At 38.6% G+C, this 21534-nt stretch overlaps 1 protein-coding gene across 1 annotated transcript in view; it reads left to right on the forward strand.

Moving 5' to 3' along the window:
- The window catches only part of NCKAP5 (NCK associated protein 5), a 369143-nt gene that overhangs the window by 305195 nt on the left and 42414 nt on the right, over nt 1-21534 (forward strand). The window contains exons 11-14 of the mRNA XM_062005050.1: nt 298-489; nt 980-4815; nt 5750-5927; nt 9679-9757. Coding sequence (XP_061861034.1) covers nt 298-489; nt 980-4815; nt 5750-5927; nt 9679-9757 — 4285 coding nt within the window. The remainder of the gene's footprint in view (nt 1-297; nt 490-979; nt 4816-5749; nt 5928-9678; nt 9758-21534) is intronic.

Here is a 21534-nt window from a genome sequence, read left to right on the forward strand (position 1 = left end):
TCTGCTTAGATACAAAACATAATTCAAATAGACTCAGAATAATCTTTAGCAAAAGAAAAGCAGAACACTGATTTGAGAATAAAGGAGAAAACATGGAGGATCGTGGACTTTTCCCCTGACAAATAAAAATGTTGGCAATTTTTAGTATAATCCTCTGCGTTACATTCACCAGTTGCTAATGGTGTAACAGGAAAGTGTAAGTAGCTTACTTGCTTTTTCTTTGTCCTTCTTAATCAAGGGGAAGCTAAATTATCTTTTTCCACCCATAGGAAATTTCTTTTTCTTCTCATATTTTAGGAATGCCAGCAGAATGTGAAATCCAATATCCCTGTCTTGAAATGCCAGAGTCAATTAAATGTGATGGGTCCTAACCGCCTGTATCCCCGGAGCAGCTGCAGTAGCAGTGAACTCTCCCTCTCGAGTGCTTGCAGTGAATATTCCAGTGGTTCTTCCTACACTTGGAATGATGGAAAGGCATGCAGCAAAAGGGTAAATCAAGTTAATTTTATTCATTTAGTAGCTCAAATTCATCTGAAACAAGATTAATTAAAAAGCTGCTTATTTCAGAAGTTTCTTTCGGTTTCTTCTCTTTTCTATTTAAAACAGTTGTCACTTAACTCAGTAAGGATTCTGTCCCCAATGTCTCCCTCTCTCTCACTCTCCCCTTTTAATTTTTCTTTACAATTCCTTTATCACTCCAATTTGCTCGTAGTTTCCTCATTTATTCTGAAATTTATTCTGTCTTTCACAATCCACATTGTTCTTCTTCTTTATCTTAATCCTTCCATTCACATTCTTCTTCCTGCAGGTTTTAAATGCACACCACTATGAAATCCTTTATTAAAAAGGAACGCTGCTATTATTAGCAATGGATGAAATGTAATGCCCCGTGCAACTCCCGAATCTCTTTATAAAATGGTAACACTTTTTATTAACAGCACTTGTGAGTAATACGTTGAGTTTTATTTTGTTTTGACAGTCATCCGTGAGCTGGGATAAAAGAATAAGCATTGGTTCCTCGCTCCCAAGCAACCTCTCGAGTCCTGCAGATGATCTACCTCCAACTCGTATCAAGGAAAACCATATCTTAGAAGGGCTGAAGAAATTACAGAAGCGGAAAATATTGCTTGAATCGCCTTCAGTGATATCAAAATGGGGTTACAAGGATTGCATGAACTCTAATGAAGGAATATATTCCCCTGGAGTGAAGTGTGGCAGCCATAACGAACAGACTCATTGTAAGCCAACGGAAACAGGGAGTATTTGCATCGAACGTAATAAAACTTTCTCCTACGATTCGGATTCACACGATGATGCAGATGACGACTCTACATCCTCACTGTTGCTGCAGGAAGTACCGAGCAAAGACTGCAGGACCTATTGTAACAAATTAACTCACAGCATTTCTGACAGTCTCTTTGACTGGGATCCTAACAGGAAACATTTGCCAGAAAGAAGTTCGTATTTTAATTCAAAGGAAAGGCCTGAAAAATTGACTAGTTTTGTCAGTGGATTTCAGGCAGAAGTAAAACCGTGCACAAGAGCAAAGCTGCCTGAGTTGCAGTTGAATCAAAGCCATGCTAATATAGGCTGGAAGGACTTTAATTTTCAGCTTTCAGATACTGATGACAATGAAGTCTTGGATGAATTGCATATAGAAAGCAGCGATGAGAAAAGTCCATCAGATTTATTAGCAGCTCCTTTTACTGAGAAGTACACAAAGACGTCTGACATGGACAAAGTCACGGAGAATCCTCTGTTTGTATCTAGTGACAAAGAGGAAAAACAAGTACCAGCTCACTCAGACATTAGGCCAAAGACATGTAATTTCATTAAGCAACAAAAGGTTATAAAAAAGACCTCTTCTGAAGAGTGCATTACCGTAATATTTGATGCTGAGGATGGGGAGCCTATTGAATTCAGCTCACATCAAACTGGAGTTGTCACTGTAACAAGAAATGAAATTTCAATCAGCCAGCCACAAACTAGGTCCAGTGCAGAATATACTGAACTTATACCTCAGGGAATGACTGATTTGGAGACGGGAAACGATGCTAGAAACTACACTCCTTTAGAAAGACCTGAAGATGAAACCAAGAAACAGAATCTTGAAGATAATACAGGGAATAAAAATACACTTTTCCCCGTGACCTGCAGTGAATCTTCACGCTGTGGAAGAGTGACACTGCAAAATGCTCCACGACAAAAACTAGTGAAGCCAGTCTATGATGTATCATACAAGGCCAATTCGAGCTCCACAGTGCTTGCAGGAATCAATCAAAAGCCAAACTTAACTAAAATACCCAACAGAGGTAAATTTTCTCCACAAAAAACTGTGCTGACAGACAGCGAGGAGACACATACAGCTCATCCAGTGGGCCCTGCAGTCCTTGAAAAATCACCCGCTCTGCCACCAGTAAAGCTCTCAAGATTCAAAAAGGCACAAAGTCCACCTCGGCATTTTGACTCAAAAGTTGACTCCCAGTTTCCAAAGCCCCCTGCCCAGCTCCTGCCTGGCTTGAAACATCCAGGCAGAGGTGATGGGTCAAAGTATCCAAAGAGTCAGAGTCCAGCATCACCACTGTTGCCTCAGCACCTTATGGAGCCCAGTGACTATGGAGAACCTCCAACCAGAGACTTTCATTGTGATTTAGCAACTGTAGAAGCCCGATCACCATCCCCACCCCTTCCTCCAGGCAGGTCAACATCCCTGTTGATTCGGCCTAATTATGCTCATTCGCCATCTGTAGCAGTAAAGTTAGGAGGAACTGGTCCCAGTGAAGCAGCAAAAAATATACTGAAATCATCACCATTAAAAGGAACACTGAACCCTGGCTTTCATAATGAATCTAGTCATGAAATGCAAGCAAAAAATGTATCTTCTGGGGCCAAAATTGAATTATCTTACCTTCAAGAAAATGAAGAAGCAATTATGCAAAATAAATGCGTATCTCAGCAAGCCCAGAGTGCGTGCCAAGGACTTTCCAAAGTTTCCACAAAGCAAGTCTGCCCAAAAGGCCCTAATCAACTGGGTCTCCACAGGAATCGTGAATTATCCAGCACAGATTTTCAGACAGCCAGGTCTTTGTCTCAAGGTTGTCCATCATTGGAAACAACTTCTTCGCAAAACACATATTCCGTCAAAAAAGATAACTCTAGTGACAATGGAGTGGATCAGTCACAAAAGATGCCAAACATTCTCCCTGCAGCTCCTCAATGTCATACAACAAGCACAAGTGAGCCTTTACTATCTCAGGTAAACAATTCCCCGTTTCATGGTAGTGACACTGCACACACTACTCAAAACTCTAACGAGAAGGGAATGAAAACCCGTCTCCCCGTAGGACTTAAATTGTTTGTCAAGTCTCCCCAACTTCTCCGAAAGAGCTCTACTGTACCAGGGAAGCAAGAAAAAGACAGTATAAATGCAGCTTCCAAGAGTAACGTTAGTTCAAGTAAGTACAAGCAAAATGACCCTACAAGTGTAGCCACTAGAAGTGCAACAGATGCTGAATTAAAAGACTCTACGTCCGATACCGAAGTAAAAAATAATTTTACTGTGGGACTTGGTACAGCGTCACCTCATTCACATGAAAACTGCAACCTGGTGGTGGACAGAGCAGATGGATTAGAAAACAAATTAGTTAAGAGATCTGTTTCTTCTAGCAACAAGTCGCATTTGAAGCCAGCCCTGGGCATGAACGGAGCAAAAGCTCGCAGTCAGAGTTTTAGCGTTCACACAGGGGAAAAGTCATCTGCCCCTGTGGCTGAAGGTCTGGGGAAAGTACGGACTCAGATTATTACAAACACTTCTGATAGAGGAAATTCTCTAACGAGGCAGAACTCAGGCATGGACATACTTCAAGTCAAGGCCGTTACTGGGCCGGCAGTGGCAGCAGAGACTGTTTCACATCATCCTAAAACCACAGAAAATTCTTACTTGCGACAAGGTTCCCTTGGAAACATGAGTAGTCGCAATAGCCAGCATGGCAGCCCAAGCAAGCTGCCATTCAGGTCATCTTCCAAAGTAGACCTGTTTCACAACACTTCAAAATGTGATGGAAACAAACCATTTTCTCAGAAAGATGCATGCAGTCTATCTCTCCAGAGTGAGAAAAGCACTGAAAATTTTAAACATGAAGCTCTAAGTAAAAAGAGTGTTCTGCCAGCAGAGTTGGAGTTACAGGCATCACCTACTGTATCTTCCAAACAAATTTCATCACTTCAAAGCTCAGATGGAGTAAAGTGTCCTCATAAACTGGAAGCAACAAAGTCACGAAGACACCAGATGTCTTTGAAGTTAGCAGAAGCCTCTGAGAAGGTTACCAATGTCTTGTGTTCCTCAGCTCTACAACCTACAATAGAGGAGAAAGTCATGTTGGGCATCCAAGAAAATGTGCAAAAGGGTCAGGGACAAAAAAAATCTCCCACTGTGGAGACTAAACAAAAAACTGGGCCTTCTATAGCTAGTTGGTTTGGCTTCCGAAGGAGTAAGCTCCCAGCGCTGAGTAGCAGGAAAACTGATGTTCCTAAAACAAAGGTAGAAAAAAAAGATGTAAAAGTTTCAGGATTTGGTATTAAGCAGACAAAGATAGAGAGAAGAAAAGAAAAAAAGAAAACTGAACAACACTATGAAGTAGAAAATGAAATTAACAGAAAAACAGACAACGGTGACATTTTAGCTGATGTCATGGAGAGCAAAATTCTGCAACCTGCACAAGACTTGTCTGGTGAGATTGAGTGTGAACAAGCCAAAGGTTCCATGACAGCTACATACTCACCAAAAGACAGTTTTATGAAAGAGCTTTTAAACAGGTAAATCTCTGGAACAGAATTTGGGATGTGTTGTATACAGGTTTACAGATGCTCAGATACCGGGTTCAACATTTATTCCTTGTAGCACAAGGAACAACAGGTACAAACTAGAACATAAGAAGTTCCAAAGAAACACAAAGAAAAGCTTCTTCACTGTGAGGGTGTACTGGAATGGGCTGCCCAGATGGCTTGTGGAGTCTCCTCTGGAGACATTCCAGACTCACCTGGATGAGTTCCTGTGTGACCTACTCTAGGTGGTCCTGCTCTGGCAGGGGGCTTGCACTGGATGAGCTTTCGAGGTTCCTTCCAGCCCTTGAGATTCTGTGATTCTGTGAATGCATAGTGGCATTCAGTAATACACTATCAGAACTTCAAACCCTACAGGGAAAACCATTAATAATGAAATGATAATGTTATCCATGTTACTTTGTTAACCAAACCAATGGCCTTTGAAATTAAGGGATGTCCAAGTTATATCCAAGTTGATAGAAATTCAAACGATTCCAGAAATCGAGAATTTGGGCAGATGGTGTATAAAGATTGAGGATAATTAGGTACATCTTTTAATGTATTCCATCTTCATGTGTTGTAACCAAGAAGCATATATTTGGTGACTAGTCAGAATTAATTACATTTCTAGCTACCACAACCTTTGGTCACAGAAGAACTTAGCTATTGCTACACTGTGTTTTCACATTTGCCCCACAGCAGTCCTAAATATAATATAAATCATTATATGTGAAAGACTAAATTGATAGACTACCTGAAATTGCAAGTGACAGATTTGATCAAGGCTAGTTAGAAACATTTATCACTCAAAGGTCTAGAGACAGAAAGATACAGAGAGGTTACTTTAAACATTAAAGGAATGGAAAAGTAGAGTGATTGAAGAAGGGCAATGTAATTTATCAGAGGAATCACTCTCTACCTGCAGAGTTGATAAGAAAGCAGCTCAGCAGACAGAAAGTGGATCAAATAATGTTTCCTACAGGAGTGTGTCGAAGGGCAGCTCCCAGGGCTCCTGTCTTCACGGCAACTCTATCAGCTCTCAAGGAAACCACAAGAAAAACAGCAACACAAAAGCTGATATGGAAATGCAGAATCAGACCCTGGTAAGTGCTTCAGTACATGAAAACATTATTACCTTCTTTTTAACTGCTGGATGTGTTCCGTATTGCCAGTACAGACAAACAGGATAATAACTGTTTATATATGATAGAAGGATATTGTGTAGCTAGAGAATTGTGAATTAATACAAAAGTTGGCAGCTTGACTATAGGCCAGATTATACAGCTAGTCATGAGGATCCTACTGCTTCTGCTAGCAATTCAATTCCAGTGGAGATATATGCACAACAGTGCTATAATCATACTATAGTTGAATGAAGTTTTCTTTCTTCTTCATTTTTTCCCCTTTCCCTGAAAATTGCATGCCTCTGTTGAACATTCCTCTGAACGTTACAGAAATCATTAAGCCTAAAAAGTGCACTGCTGATGGGGAAAAGGCAAAGTATTCAACCACGTTTGGGGACATTTGTCACTTAAGAGGGAAAGTTTAAAAGGCAAAACTGTACATTTGACCTGTGTGTCTCTTTGCACCGCGGAAAATCTCCCTGTTAATGTCCTGTAGTTTTATGTTTGTGTGGTACCAACTATACTCGATACTTTAATTTACGCAGAGAGCAAGAAAGTTGCAATTTAGAAGAAAAAAATCATTTTATTTTCTGTTAGCTGCTAGATTCTGGTTCTTGAAAAGTTACATGAGTGACTAACTTCTCTGCATTGAGAGCTGTACACACAGTCTGGGATTGTAGCCTAGAGTCAGACTGAATGGCTGCCCTTTCCTGTGGAGCTGCTAATGATTGACTTTAGAATATAGTAAGCAACTTGTTGCCTATCAAGAGCTTTTCCCACGATGTTTTAAAGTCCAAGAACCAAGAGTTCAGAGATGCTTTAACTTTATGAGCAGTTTTTTCTCATTCCTGACAGATGTCTTGACTATATTTTTATGATGATTATTAATAATAATCATATTTTTCACAAATTCACATGTTTTCACAAAAACTTTTTCCAAACATAATACAGGACACGAAGTGGAGCCTGTTACTTTTGTTGCTCCCATAAAACTGAGTTACTGAAGTGCAGCACATGCAACTACTTAATCTGAGACAATTTGAAATACAAATGCTTTGGGATGTGTTTCAAGGGTAAAACAAGTTTCAAAAAGCTTCGTAATGGGAACTGGAAAAACTCTTAGCTTAGTACTGACATTTAGGATGCTTAAGGTTCAAGTATTCCACATGTGGTTTCAACTTCAGGCAAATGTGGTTTTTTACTTTAATGTAGACATCTTTCCTAAGAACATCTACAAGGTCATTTTTTAAAACTTACAGGGAACATAAGCAGAATGAATGTGTTTGAAAACTTTTTCCTCCCGACTCCTGTGGTATCATCTCTTCTTTGAAAATGTAGATGTCTCCTGCATTATAAAACCACAAATTATAAGCATATCTAAGACTGTCCTTGTAGTGTCACTGAAAGGAAAGAGAGAGAATGAAAGTCTGGAAATGTGCAATATGCAGGAAATTCAATCCAACTGATCTAGAACTTTGATAGCAAAGCAGAGCCCCTTATCAGAGCCACTCACTTTAACTATGCCCCATTTAATATGGTCCTGACAGCTTAGGGTATATCTTCACTGTGCAGAGCACAAAAAAACTCTACACATTGCTTCTACAATTCCTTTCTATCTTATTATTTTCTAATGCTGCAATAATTTGCTGTGCTTTTTCTCTGTCATTTTGTGAAGTCTTTCTAAATGCAGCAATAATAGTCATTTAAGACTTTAAGTATGCCTTAAACACAGATCTTCAGTATATCTGAAACATACTTTGTTTTTTCAGGGAACTAGGGAAATTTTTAACACACATAAATAATGGAGAAATGCTAATTTTACTGATTAGTTGTTTTTCACTGTGTTAGTCATAGGGAAAAGGCATTACCTGTCCTATACCATACAGTCCTTTGTCACCTGGGAATCATAGCAATTTTTGTGTTGTTTTTGAAGATTAAGTTACATTATATGCGTCACCTTTTTGGGTTTCATGTTGTGGTTTTTGTGGCACTTAATTCCAGAAAGAAATATCTAGTGCCAAAAGACTGAGGACATCTAGAATAACAAGATTAAAACCGTGCTTACAGTTCTCAGTGCTAACTCATGAAAGAGATACACCTTCAGATTCCACAGTATGTGATATTTCATCTTGTCCTCCAAACTTCTATGAGAAAAACAATGGGAAAATCTTTAAATTCAAAGTTCATGCATCTTATTACTGTCATTTCCAGTTATTCTTTGTTGTCTGCTTACTTTGAAGCAGACTGCAAAGGGCTGGGAGATAGCCGTGACTGAAAACATTCGCATGCAGTAGAGTGGCCTGTCGTGTGTTTTTGTGCTTGTAAAAAGACAAAATGAATGCTTTTGGAGGAAATGGCATAAATCTGAAAAGCCCTTAAACTAGGAAGGTTTCTTTTCTTTTTTCTGAACAGTGCAAAGTACATTCAGTCATATGGATTCAGTATGGAAGCTACTGTATTTCATACCTCCATATCATATATGTACATAAAATGCTGCTTTAAATCCTGGCCACAACATTTTTAACATTCATTTTCTAGCAAGTTTTTCTTTGAAAGCCCATTTAATTTTTGATGATTATATCTCTTCTCATATGATATGCCAGGTAAAGACTTGGGGCACCATTATGCCATAACATATGCACCAATTACCTCTCATTTCTGTTCATGGAAGGAATGTTATTGCTTGACTGCCACTGAATTTATGGAAAAAGCAATGATCCACCAATGGCAGCCTTGTGCATTCACCTTCAGAGGGATACGCTTCCCGTTAGTGTTCATCAAAAAAGCACTTTGCTCTAAAGGCCAGCCAACAGAAATACATAATCCTTTAGCCCACACCAAGGATATTCCGCATCCTTCAATACTTTTTCATGTCCTTGGCTGCAGTTTAAAGGTGAGATACAATCATTTTTGTGCTGCATTGCTTCATTTTGTCTTTGTGATTTTATTAGAGCCCAGTGTAATTTAGAAAAGCCATGGGCTTTACTTTGTGAGTTTGTGTCACCAAAAGCAAGACACCAGGAGTTTCGCATAGCACTATTTGTCTGCAGTCTGTATTTGGGGAATACCCAGAGATCTATCCTAATACTGTGAAATGTCACGTCAGCAGCAAGACAGAGACCACCATGCAGTCTGCAAATGTGAGAAATTGTTCTACCCATAATTCGATGCCAAGTGATCACATGGCTCTTCATTTTCCATAGCCTGAAGAGCTTCATTTCAGAAGGAAAAATATCTAGGGGGTTTGAATAACACATGCTTGAATAACACCTACAGGCTCTTAGTGTGCACCACATTCCTAAATGAAGCTTTTCTCTCTAGCTAATGAATGCTTTTAAACAGAAGTGGGAACAAAACCACCAAAGTTAGTGTTTGCAAGCTGAACAAGGGAGAGATCACATCACATGTTAAGTTCAAAATTTCTTTAGCATAGAACCTGAAACATGGCACTGCTAAAGAGGAGCAAATAAGAGGTCAGGAGAACTGCTGAAGAATACTTTTCCTTTCTTCCAAGGGTATTTTCTGACTGCTGCATATAGGGACTTTGAATGAAGTTAAAGTTGTTATTCTCAGATCCTGTTTGTAGAGTGAAACGGGCTATATATTTCCACTCTTAGCTGCCCTGTAACTTTACTCTGGTTTATTTCTGAAAAGATATACTGTAGTTATCATGAAACAACATAAACAGAGTCAGAAATATTCTTTACTTTTGTTATTGTACTATGTACAGGCTAAAGTAGTCACTGAAAACCCGCAAGAAGAAGAGGAGGACACCATGACAAAGACTACGTGTCAGAATCATGTAATAGGTACGAGATTGTGTTTTACATTGGATTTCATTACTGTCAGTTCTTGGAAAATACATGTTTAATTGTCATTACTTTGTTTGCTGGTCTAATCTCATCTTTAGAATTCATTTCACTCTGTTCCTGGGTAGCCAAATTTCACCAACTGTATAAAGGAGAAGTACGTAACATTGCCAATTGTGGATCAATGCAAGGTTTGACAGAAGGGCTTTGGAATCTGGCTGTGAAAGGTCATTTCAGCCTCCAAAACTAGTGGGTTACATATAGTGGCTTAACTTGAGGATTGTTGTGCATGATACTTTCAGTGTGAATAATACTGATATACTGGAACTCATCTGGTCTTGAATTAGTAAAATTCTGAGTGAAATTCTGAGTGGCAGAATAATTAGTGTGATAAACTATGCCAGAAGGAGTAGCAAACCAGGTGTCTATTCTGAAGGTCTTAAAGTTACTATTGAAAAGAAACTTGCTTTTGTTTTATGCTTTTCAGGAGGGTAACAGCATCCACTCTACTTCTTGATGACATGTACCTCAATACACATTAAAATATCTAATAGGCAACAGAGGACAAACCAGCAGTCTGTTAGGGATCTGTAGTAGAGCAGTATTTCACCAATATAAGGAACTGGCTCTGAGTAAGAAAGAATCTCCTTTAGCAAGTTGCCTTTGCAGCAACAGGTAAAACCCGATTCAGTCTTCTCAGGACACTGTAAGTGATTTTGACATCCAAAAGCTCTTTCTCACAAATACTGTCAGCCCAGCAAGAGGGACTGAACAGAGGTATCATGTTGAAACATGTTTCTCATCGGGGGAGTTGGAAAACGTTTGCATGTTTTATTGACCTGTACATCCTTTTCAGTCCCAAATTCAGCCGAATATACTCTGTCTGTCTAATTTGCAGGAAAAAAATCCCTGTACTCTTCCCTCTGTAAGAATGCAGCCATAACTTGGCTCCATTACAGCAACTAAATTACAAGAATTTTGAACAATGCAGTGGTAAGACTCTGAGGGGATTCTGTGAGTGGGTAGGCATTAGCCCTGAAAAGATAAATACACTCTCCTCACTCTGTGAATGAAGGGCTTTCTGTTATTAGAAATTGCCCAAAAGAGAAGAAGTCACTTAAGATTGTTTAAAATCTGTTTTCCTCAGACTGAAATAATGATTTTGCCTCGACCCTGAAGAGGTTAAGGTTTATTTTTTAATCCAGATACTCAACAAGAAAAAAACAGCTATTTATAGAGGGGTTTTATTCTGAAAAGATCCCAGTTCTTCCTTGGTGTCCATCAGTGTAATTGGTGGTTGAGACTGAGCCCTAATTGCTATGTATTTTGATTTGTTAGTTTGCTATTGACTGTAATACGTCATGTAGGTGGCTTTTGAGGGTGTTACTATTTTGCCCCTCCCACAGACACCAAATCTGAGTCTCTCACAGGACATAGTGGTTACAGAGAAGGTTAGTTGTCATTCCCTAAAGTCAGACTTCAGTTGTGCCTTGTGTTCATGAGGCCCTCAGCTGAGAGAGGTCATAATGGTGGGTCCAGTCCTCCTGTGCACCAAAGTCCTTTGAAAAAAAACCCTTTTTCTTCACCCTATTAATGGATTATGACATTAATAAAAGTGGCAGGTAGCTCTATAGCCTGGATCTATACAAATCCACAGTAAGCAGTGCTACAGAGATACCAGGCAGTGCTGCCCTTAGGAAATTCCTATAGCTCATACAAAGTCCTTTCTGTCATCAGAATGAAACTAATTACAAAAGCATTTTCTTTTCCATAGACTGTGTCATCTCTTAAAGGCTCAACACAGGATGCAGCTATCCCTATTCTGCTTTGCCAAACTATCTGGAATAACTCAAGGAGTCTGCTCTGAGCATCTAGTTATTAATGTCAGGAAATTTTGATGATGGGAGACATTATGTGCATTAGGTAATATTGGCACAGTAAAAATAATAGAAATCTAAGCAAATTTGTTAATATTATCACAGTGAGTCCTAATGCAGAATGTACCAGTGATTACTTCTTTCAGCAGGACAAGCCCAAGCCTGGCAAATTAGAAGCATGGATCTAAGTGCACTTCCTGAATACTTCTAAATCAGTATCATGCTGTGTTCTATTCCACTCTCATCAGGCTACGTTTTGTTTCAGATTGGCATTTTTGCATCTGTATGTGCATTGCTCTTTGTGGAGAGCAAGCTTTCCTAGCTTTCATTCAGATTCTTTTATCAAATTCCTTGATGGAGGTTCTGGCATTTGGCTGAAAGATTTTTTTCAAGACTGTAACTCGATGCAGCTTTAAGAAACATTCATTTGGAACATTCCCATGTCAGCTTGCGATTTTTAGTCAAAACCATACACAAGGAGGAACTTGTGAAGATTATAGAGAACTTATTGGTATAGAAAATAACCTGAGATACAAGAAAGCTTTCTTTGTAATCAGCTCCTGAGCATCTGGTTGTCGGAAGTAGAAGGCAAGGGTACAGGAAGGATGACTCTGTAAATGCTTTGCCCCACTGCCATCAAGCATGTTACAATGAGAGAGGTCCCTGGTCTGATCAAAGAGGGCAGTTCATGTCCTGGTGAAAGTTTTTTGTCTGTTGTTTCATGGAACACTTTCACAGTGTTAGAGTTCCTTCCAGAAGAATTGTTTTAAGAAAAAAAAAGTGCACTGTGCATTTGTAGCTGTACTTAAATGAGTTTATTCTACTGGGTTTTATCTAAACTGTTAGCAAAATACGGCTGAATACATAGAAGATGTAGAAAGGCTATGATTAGGCAGGGAAGATGTTTTTTACTTCATAGGAAAAACATTGCTGTAGTTGTTGGTATAAAACCACTTACATTGACATCAGTTCTACCCAGTTAGCTAATGAACAAGGTACATGTAACTGAGCAGTCTTGGGGTTGGTATCATGTAAGACAGTGATGGTTCATCACTTGCTAATGATGAGAGACTCTTAGGTGTGTTAAACAAAAAAACATAGAAAATACCAGTTGTTGGGTTTCTAATTTATTGTCAGCTGTTGATCTAGACATTTTTAAGTATTTTGCTGAGCCTTTGGATTTCCTAAATTGAAGGGATACGAGTATGCACACCAATAAAAAATGTCCCTTCTTCCATACTTGTATCTCAGGAACACCTGATCATTTCCATAGGAAACAGTTATTTATATTGTGCTATACTGTACTTAAACATTTGTTTAAAACTCTTATAAAAAGTGCTTATAAAGCAAAATGTGTTATACCCTTGGTGCTTTTGTTGTACTCTTAGTGAGGATGCCAAATGCAGCCCTGGCAGCACAGATGCTACCTGTGCTCCCACTCCCACACACAAGGAGACCTAAGAATCCATGAGTATCACTTTCAGGTCCAATCATCTTCAGAGCTCCTTCCTCAAGCCCTTTGCAATAAAGTAGTTGGGTTTTGAAAGTAGTGATGAAGTGGGAAATGCTAGAGACCTAATAAGAGGAAAGACATGATAAAAAGGTTGATTTGCTCTCCATGTCATGAGTGAATCTCCAGCTCAGACAGGTAGAGCAGATCTGCAAATAACTCCTATAAGTAAAATTCTTTATTGAATGCAAAGACAATATGTCAAGCTTCTGACAGTGTTACTCCCATGTAAATATAAAAAAGCCTTCAATTTACAAAGGGAAAGAACTCTGTTTCCCTCAAGGAACTAGAAGTGTTGATGTTTGCCTTGAATTTTCTCATTGTCACAGCGGCCAAAAACATTATGAGACAGTTACAAATGACACCCTTACATAGGGAAGGCAATAATTGGTCATCTTGAGAAGAAAAAAACAGTTGTGAGAAAGTTCAATGTTTCATATTTTGGGTTCTATTTCCAGTTAGTAGCCACACCTCGAAAATTGTGATTGTATTAATTACAACATGTTCAGAATTTTCATTGATGAACAGCTTCAAGGGAAAAGCCAAAAGTCCATGACACAAGCAAACAAATACTAGTAACTGAAGAATTCATTCTTGCAGACAACTTCACATGAGAATACTGTGTTGTACAGTAACAGCCACACTCAAGACAGTTTCCTTGATTATAGTATTCATCTGTTATAGCTAAAATATGGGCACCTTGAAGGTGAAATAAGTATTTTTGGTTATACAGGTCCCTATACAAATTTAGAGGTTCCTGACATTGTTTTTTTCTAAGAAGTATATCTCTGTAATGAAGAGGAAAGTTAGTCATAATTATGTCATACTTAAGTGTTGATATAAAACTATGCTGAGGCTGAAAGAGGAAAGAATGAGTGTTCCATTTTCTCAGACATCAATACTTAGGTGATTTACCAAAGCCTGTGTTTGAAAGCTGCCTGATAATAGCTTCTCTGGATCCAGTTTCCTTTTCTCCTTGTCACACAAAACATAACCTCAGCACATATTCACCAGCGTAAATAAGCTACTGAGAGGTGTCTGTGGCTTCAAGTCTGTTCTTAAATTTGTACTCAAGTTTCAATAGAAAGAAAGAAGATTATTTTCTTTCTTGTCATTGATACTTCTATGTGTAAATATGTTCATCCACATTTCCAGTTGTCATTCTGTCCTTAGCAATTCCTACATGAACCAGACCAAGCACCTCTACCTAAAGCACTAAAGTTCAGGGAGTACATGAAAGCATGGATAAATCACCTAAAGGAATTATTTTATTGAACTGGAGCGTTTTTGCTTTCAAATCCTGTCTTAATATGTCATGGAATGAACTAAAAGGCCAGATTCACTCTTGAATAAAACCTTGTTGAGCTTTGACATCAGGGACGTCGCTGCAAGTAGGTTTTGTCCTCAGAATGAGATCATTGGCAGAAATAAAAGAAACTTTTGAAGTCAGAATAGACCTGCTGTTTGCTTGAGCACTGTAGGTACTTTAGACAGCAAATACTTGGTAATGCAAGAACTGGCAGTAGCAACGCAAAATATATCTGAGTAGTGTCTACTCCACTGGGAAACACAACATACTGGAGTTTTATGGGGAATTAGTTCCCTGGAGGAGGCTGGTGTTTTAATCCACAGCAGATAATTTCTTTCAAGAACTATGAGTCTTTCTAACTCTTGCATTGACCCCTAATTGGATTTTTTGCAGTGTTTCAGGTGAAGTTCAAAGTGAGGCAAAGATTATGAAGGTAAATACAGGCAGAGTTTATGAAACTTTGAAGAGAGACTTGGGTCTAATTTTTTGTCAAATTTTCATTAGAGGTTCAGGTCACTTGCTCAAAATGGATTGATCCAACATTAAATGGGAACCTTGTAGATACTAGCATTTCTTTAACACAGAGAAAACATCTGCAGATACTTTAAAGGGTTTTGAAAAAGCTCTAGCTAGAAAGAGGGTTGGTCTTCTGCACTATCAAAGCAACATTAAAAGTGCATTGTAGACTTTGCTGCTTTGTGCTGGAACAAAAACACACACTGAGGTCAAGGGATTCTTTTGTTGCTCTGCTGTAGCCCAGTGCTCAATTCCATTAAAGTTCTTGATAATCATCTGCCTTATAGCAAGCTTTATCCTCGTTTTTTCTACTTTCCAAGAACAACCTTGCAGAAGAGTTTCGGAGTTTAATTTAAAAGCAAACTGGTCAGAAAAAAAACCCCAACTTTTTGTAGGTTTATCTTCTTTACAGAACATTTGGTTGGATTCCTTAGATACTTAATGTTCCAGAAAGAAAGTGGTGTTGATATTTTATATGTTGTGCTGTGTTTTAAAGTTCACCCCTTTAAGCTTTATTATACAGCAAAGAAAAGGGATCAAACTATATTTTCAGCAGAAACCAGGAATGTCCTTCATGGTAAGTTTTACAGATAAGTTTCTAGCAACTTGATAGCAATTTTACAAATATACTGATAGCAAATGTAGGACGTATAACACGTTATAGATGTAGTGAAATATCAGCATGGCAATTATTTGTATTGAAGTATCAAATACTAAAGATGATAGCCTTGCCTGTGTAGTCTGATATTGTTTTATTCAGCACCCAATAGCCATACTATGAAACTATATGTATGATAATAAAAAAACGCACTTTATAAGCAGACTTTTTTGTGAGGAGGAGGATCTACATTGTTTCTAGTACCTTAGGTAAACATTTTCTCTCTGACTCCTCTTTTTTTTGTCCTGGTTCTTCTGTATGATTTTCCCCACAAATATACCCATTTATTGTCAAGATACTGATTTCTCACCTCTCCTCTCATGTTTGTTCACCTGCATCATTTAAAGCTGGTGGTCACTCTTCACTGCTGTATGCTAGTCCCAGTATTGCTTATTGTCGGACTCTCCACAAATCTAGGCTACACTACAGAGCCTGACTTTTAGTTTCCATACCAAGACCATTTCTAATCAACAGATCTTTGCTCCATGTCATCTGCCTTTTTTCTTTCCTTGTCTTTGAAATCTATGTCTGTTGAACACTGGAACTGAAAAAAAATGTTTCAAATTTTGTTTCTGAACGTGCCATTTAATGTACACACTCCTAATGCTTCATTATACAAGTTCTCCAATGGCCTATTCCAAAGCTTGATAAAAGCAAGAACAGTTCATCTGCTTTTTAATAAGCTTGCACCAAGTTTCCATTAAGAGAAGGGAAAATACTAGGCATCTTTTTTTTCCCCAAACAAAAGACTTGCAAAAAATCTGCTGTTATATAAGCTACTAGAACTTTGAGGATGTTTACTGGAGTACTAAGTAAACTGCTTTCAAATTCAAGTTTTCTCATTCTCAGGGCATGGAAATAAATGTGAAGGAAGCAAGCTTGATTAATGTGGTAAATACATTAAGTCTGACATGTATCATCTTAAAACATGTCCATTAAGGCTGACACATTTGAGAAAACACATATACATTAAAGAACCCTCAAAACCTGGAGAAAGATTAGGTGAGGTCTTTAATGAATTACTGAGATAAATGTAACAGAGTAAGTGACAGAACAAAGGTGGGGAACAAATTGAGTTGTATTCAGTAAAGACAGGTGAGCCACATCACTGAGGAGATGCAAAAGGATGATCCAGAAGTTGCTTAAATGTCAGGCTGATGCCTGGGTGCCTCTAACACGTTTAATGAGGGACAATATTCAACTGATAAAATGTCTTTTGACCACAAAAGAAATCCTCTCTTGTCATAAAATCTCAATGCCTGAGAAAACAACTTACCACTGTCAGTGTTAATTCCTTTCATCAGACCATTGATAGAAGTTGAGAAGAAGCATTTAGCAATCATCTTATCTCTGATATAGCGGTTGAATCATTCATTTACACATGATCAGATAAAGGAAAAATGTTTGTTTTATCTTCCCCATCACCACCCAGTAAAGCTGTGGAGTATCTCGAAGTCTCTTCATGTAAGGCTGCTGTCTGTAGAAGCTGTCAAACAAAACCAGTTATCACCAAATCTGCCTGGGTGTGTTTCTATTTCAAATCCACATGCTCAAAAGTGTTATGTTGTGATACAAGTTGTGATAAAGCATTAGGTTTTTCATGCATCCCCTATACATGAGCAATGGTACAAGCATGCCTGCGTTTCTTTGTACATCAGTAACAAAACCATTTTCTAAAGCCCCGTGTGCATGTGAAAGCTGAGAGGCAGGTGTTAAATCTGAGTGACGTCTGGATTGCTTTAGTAAGTGTGCTTCCTGGGCTGGAGCTTTGAAATGGAACATAGCTGGCAACTTAAGATGCTCACTTGCTATATCTAACCAGCGCTGATGTTCATCCAAAGGATTAGATTTCCAGTTGCTAAAATGGTAATGAATGAATGAACACTAAAATAAGCTGTTTGCCTCCAGCAACATCAGGATCCAAAACCTAGTGATGTAAGGGGACTGAAGATAAGGGAGAGACTCTCACAGCCTCCTTATCTATCCTGGTCTCACTGTCCTCAGAATAGTCCAGACAGGCGATATATGTGAATGCACAAACAGAACGGATCTTAGATGGGTAAAAAGCAGTTACAGTTGTACTTTCACTTACCTAAATACCTCTGTCAGTTGTTCACATTTTGTACCACTATATGCCTCCATCTAATATCCCCAGATCATTTACATTTTGATGCAATTATCAGGCACTGTTCTTCCCCTTTTGTACTTAAAAATCTTCATTTTCTGATTCTTCAGCAACATTGAAATGACCTACATCTGAGGTTTACTTCCTTTTCTAAGCCAGAGCACCTAAAATGAGGCATCACTGAGGGGAAATCTTGTTTAATAACCAGGAGACACTGCAAAAGCAACTGATAGTCTTGTGTGTAGAAACATATCCCTAGAAGCACATAGGCTGGAAATCCTCCTGCTCAGGGACTTCATCAGTTGAATTTTTCTTATCTTAAAGGATATTGTTCATCTATGACCAATGGGCCATTTCTTTGGGAAGCTTTACACAACATTTAGCAGTCCTGTGTCCTTACGCTGCAAGATTCATGTTACTGAAAATTTAGTGTGGTCATGCTGTTGAGTGGCCTTCAGGGGTGGTGTGGAGCAGCATTCTGCATTTACTATCCCAGTTGTACATCAGAAACAACTCACAATGGTGTATAAAGTTGATTAAATATCCTCTCCTTCTATTGAGCTGCTGCATCTTTCCAGTGGAATGTTAGTAGCCCATCTTTTTCGTACAGGGGAAAAGGTGAACAGACCTGCTGCAGGCTGGAGAGAGCTGTAAGAGGAACAGCTTTATATGGGCTTGTGCCACTAGAAACTGAATTAATAGTGTCTACTGTACTGTGTTCTTGACTCTTATTTGGCATTTGGTATTGGGGATTAATTTTGAGACATAGATCTGGGGAAGCCTGTGATAGAGTGAAACTCCCTGTGTAGTTTTCTGTTTGTTACTTACATTCCACGATGCTGAAGGAGAACCTTGCCAATGTGAATAATAAAAAACTAACATCCATTAATGTCTTTTAATTTATGTCAGCTTACCTTCTTCAAAGTCTGACAAAGACAAATCATTTCTTTGTTCTTTAAAAGATAGTACACATAGCACTTGTCCAATTGCCAATTCTTCTGCAGCAGAGCTGCAGCCTACTGTCTATCTTGTCTTCCTTCTGTGGAGAGAATTAATATTTTGGATCAGCACTTCCTTGTTAGCTACAATAATTTGCTGTTAATTTCCTTCTTTGTCATTACATATATGCACCTGAAAAAACAAATTTTATCACTAGAATGAGAAGTGTGTCTATACATTATATATAGGATATAGTCTAGTTATTATTCAAGATAACAGAGTATGTACTGGTCATTCAAGCTTAAAATGTCAATTAAACAGGATGGTCAGGTTCTTCAACTCTGAAGTTAATGCTGCAGTGTTGATTTACACTCCTTTACAGGCTGGCTCAATCTGTAGTCGTTTTTATCACTCAAATCGGGACTGTGCCTGATTATTGGACCTCCAACAGGATGGTACATGTCAGTATTCTCTATAACAGTACGAGTCCTTCTATTTGGAACTTCTCTGCTTTACATGTTTTTTGCTTCTGGCTAGGAGCCATCTGTAGATATGAGTAGGGAGCTTCAGTCATTCGTTTCATATTAACTCTAATTCATACACCCGAAGTACAACTAAGCAAACTGAATCACAGAACAGTAGGGGTTCAGTCTCTAAAGATTGTCTAGTTCAACCCCCCTGCCAAAGCAAATTCACCTAGATCAGATCACATGCATCCAGAGGGGTTTTGAAAACCTCCAGGGAAGGAGCCTCCATACCCTCCCTGGGCAGCCTGTTCCAGGGCTCCCTCAACCTCACAGTAAAGAAGTTTTTCCTTAAGTTTAAGTGTTCCAGCTTTTGTCCATTACCCCTTGTCCTGTCACTGGACACTACAGGAAAAAAGCAATGCCCCACCCTCCTGACATATACCTTTTAAATACTTGGCATCTAGTAGAATTTTTATGAACAACACATTTTCACTTGAATTATCGGATGTATTTGAACTATTTTGTCATATGCCTTTCCAAATTCTCACTCTGAAGATAGGATGCCTCTTCCTAATTTTGTTGTGGTCTTTGCTATTTTTAATTGAGTTTAAGGAGCTTTGATTCATGTCTTCAGTCAGAGACTCGAATGGTTGACATTTAATTATGCAATTAGCCATCATAGCAGATCATAGGAAGACAGCCTCTTCAGAAAGAAAAATCTCTATAATAAAGAAAAAATACCTGTACAATTAGTGCATTGTTTTTAATGCTAGATGAACTCAAGAATTTCTCAATGTTTGGACAATCCACTGTTAGCAACAGACAAAGAAATTAACAAATACAGTGAATAACTTCCCCACTTCTTATCTAATGGGGCAAAGAGATCCAGTATGTTGCTTCAAAATGGTCATTCTGATGTAGAGGTAGCATCTATTTTTTCTTTAAAACAACATTTCTGGATAAAAAGTCTGGCTTCATTCTTCTGGCTTTAAATCATGATGGTTTCTTACCAACTCCTGCTTGCATGCAGTTAGTTTCACAGTGATTCAGCTGGTTTGGAGAAGCTGAACTTGAGTACTAGAATGGAAATATTATAGTCCACCTAAAAGTTACTCAGAGCTCTGTGTGCTCACTCTGATAATGAGTTTTCACTTCTTTAAGAAATACAAAGCAGTCTCTTTCAGGTGTGTCTATTTGTAAGTGTTCATTAGTAGTACCCTTTAGTAGAGCCACCTGTGGGGCAGAACTAAAAATAAATGATTTAAAACTCTATTTAATATTAATATGGCTTTAATTTCAATCTTCTTGCACTAGTAAACCAAAAGCAGTGATGTTACTAAAATACAGTCCATTCTCCTGTGCATTTGGAGAACCCAGAGCTTCCTATGCACTTATGAATTGTTCTGTGTTTACCAGAGACAGTTTATGCTTAAAGTATTCTCACTAGTCATATCTGTTGAGAACAGAAAATCAAAGAAAGTATCTCAGTGCTAGTGAAACTGACTTATAAGACAGTTGCTTAAGAGCAAGTGAATCAGTGGTTCCACCTGATTATCCTTAAATGCTTCAAAGGCAGTTGTCAGTGAACAGAAACTCTCAATGGAACAACTAAATACCAGCAGCAAACGCTCCACTGGACACTGTGTGCAGCCCGTGTATCTGAGATGCCAAGCGTGACCTCTGCTGTAACTGCAGTCTAATGCAGTTATTCCCAAACTAAAGTTAAACCAGCAACCTCTAGTAATATTAGCAAAAATAACAACCTTAGTGTTTCTTGCAAGTATTTTGCAGCTTGCTATTAATTCCTGAACAGCCTCAAAAAAAGGCTAAAGATAACTCTCTGCAAGCGTTGTTCATTCAAGTGATTGCAGGTTGTCAAACTGCTAGGTTCTTTATCCTCACAATATCACTGTGTAACAGAGAGGTATGATTATCTCTGTTGTTTAATATGAAGAACTGAGGCATAAAGAGAAAAGGATGTAGCCTTGTGGATACATGGAATAGGCATGGCTGAGGCAGCCCTTAGCTAGCACCTGGTAAATAATAAACCCTCCTTTCCTGGGTTTTGCTACTTTTAGGTACACTTTCTGAGAGCTAGGATGTCTTTTCTGTTAGAGAATGGCAAATGAAAGGAAGCATCCATCCATGCCTTGAATGAGCAATCCCCAGTAAGATGTTTTTTGGACAATGTGCTGCTGTTGGCTCTTAACCTTTACATTTCAGGGTATTAAGGGTAACAGAAGGCTATTCTCAATGAAAAAGCCTGGAAAAGCCACGTTTTGGCATTGCAGCAGACCTCTTGCTTACCTCGGATTTACACCTTGCATCAGGTCTGAGGACTTCTCTTTCTTCTCAGCTGTTGCTCATCTGTAAGGA

The sequence above is a fragment of the Colius striatus genome, chromosome 11 (assembly GCF_028858725.1).
Source record: "Colius striatus isolate bColStr4 chromosome 11, bColStr4.1.hap1, whole genome shotgun sequence".
Lineage (NCBI taxonomy): Eukaryota > Metazoa > Chordata > Aves > Coliiformes > Coliidae > Colius > Colius striatus.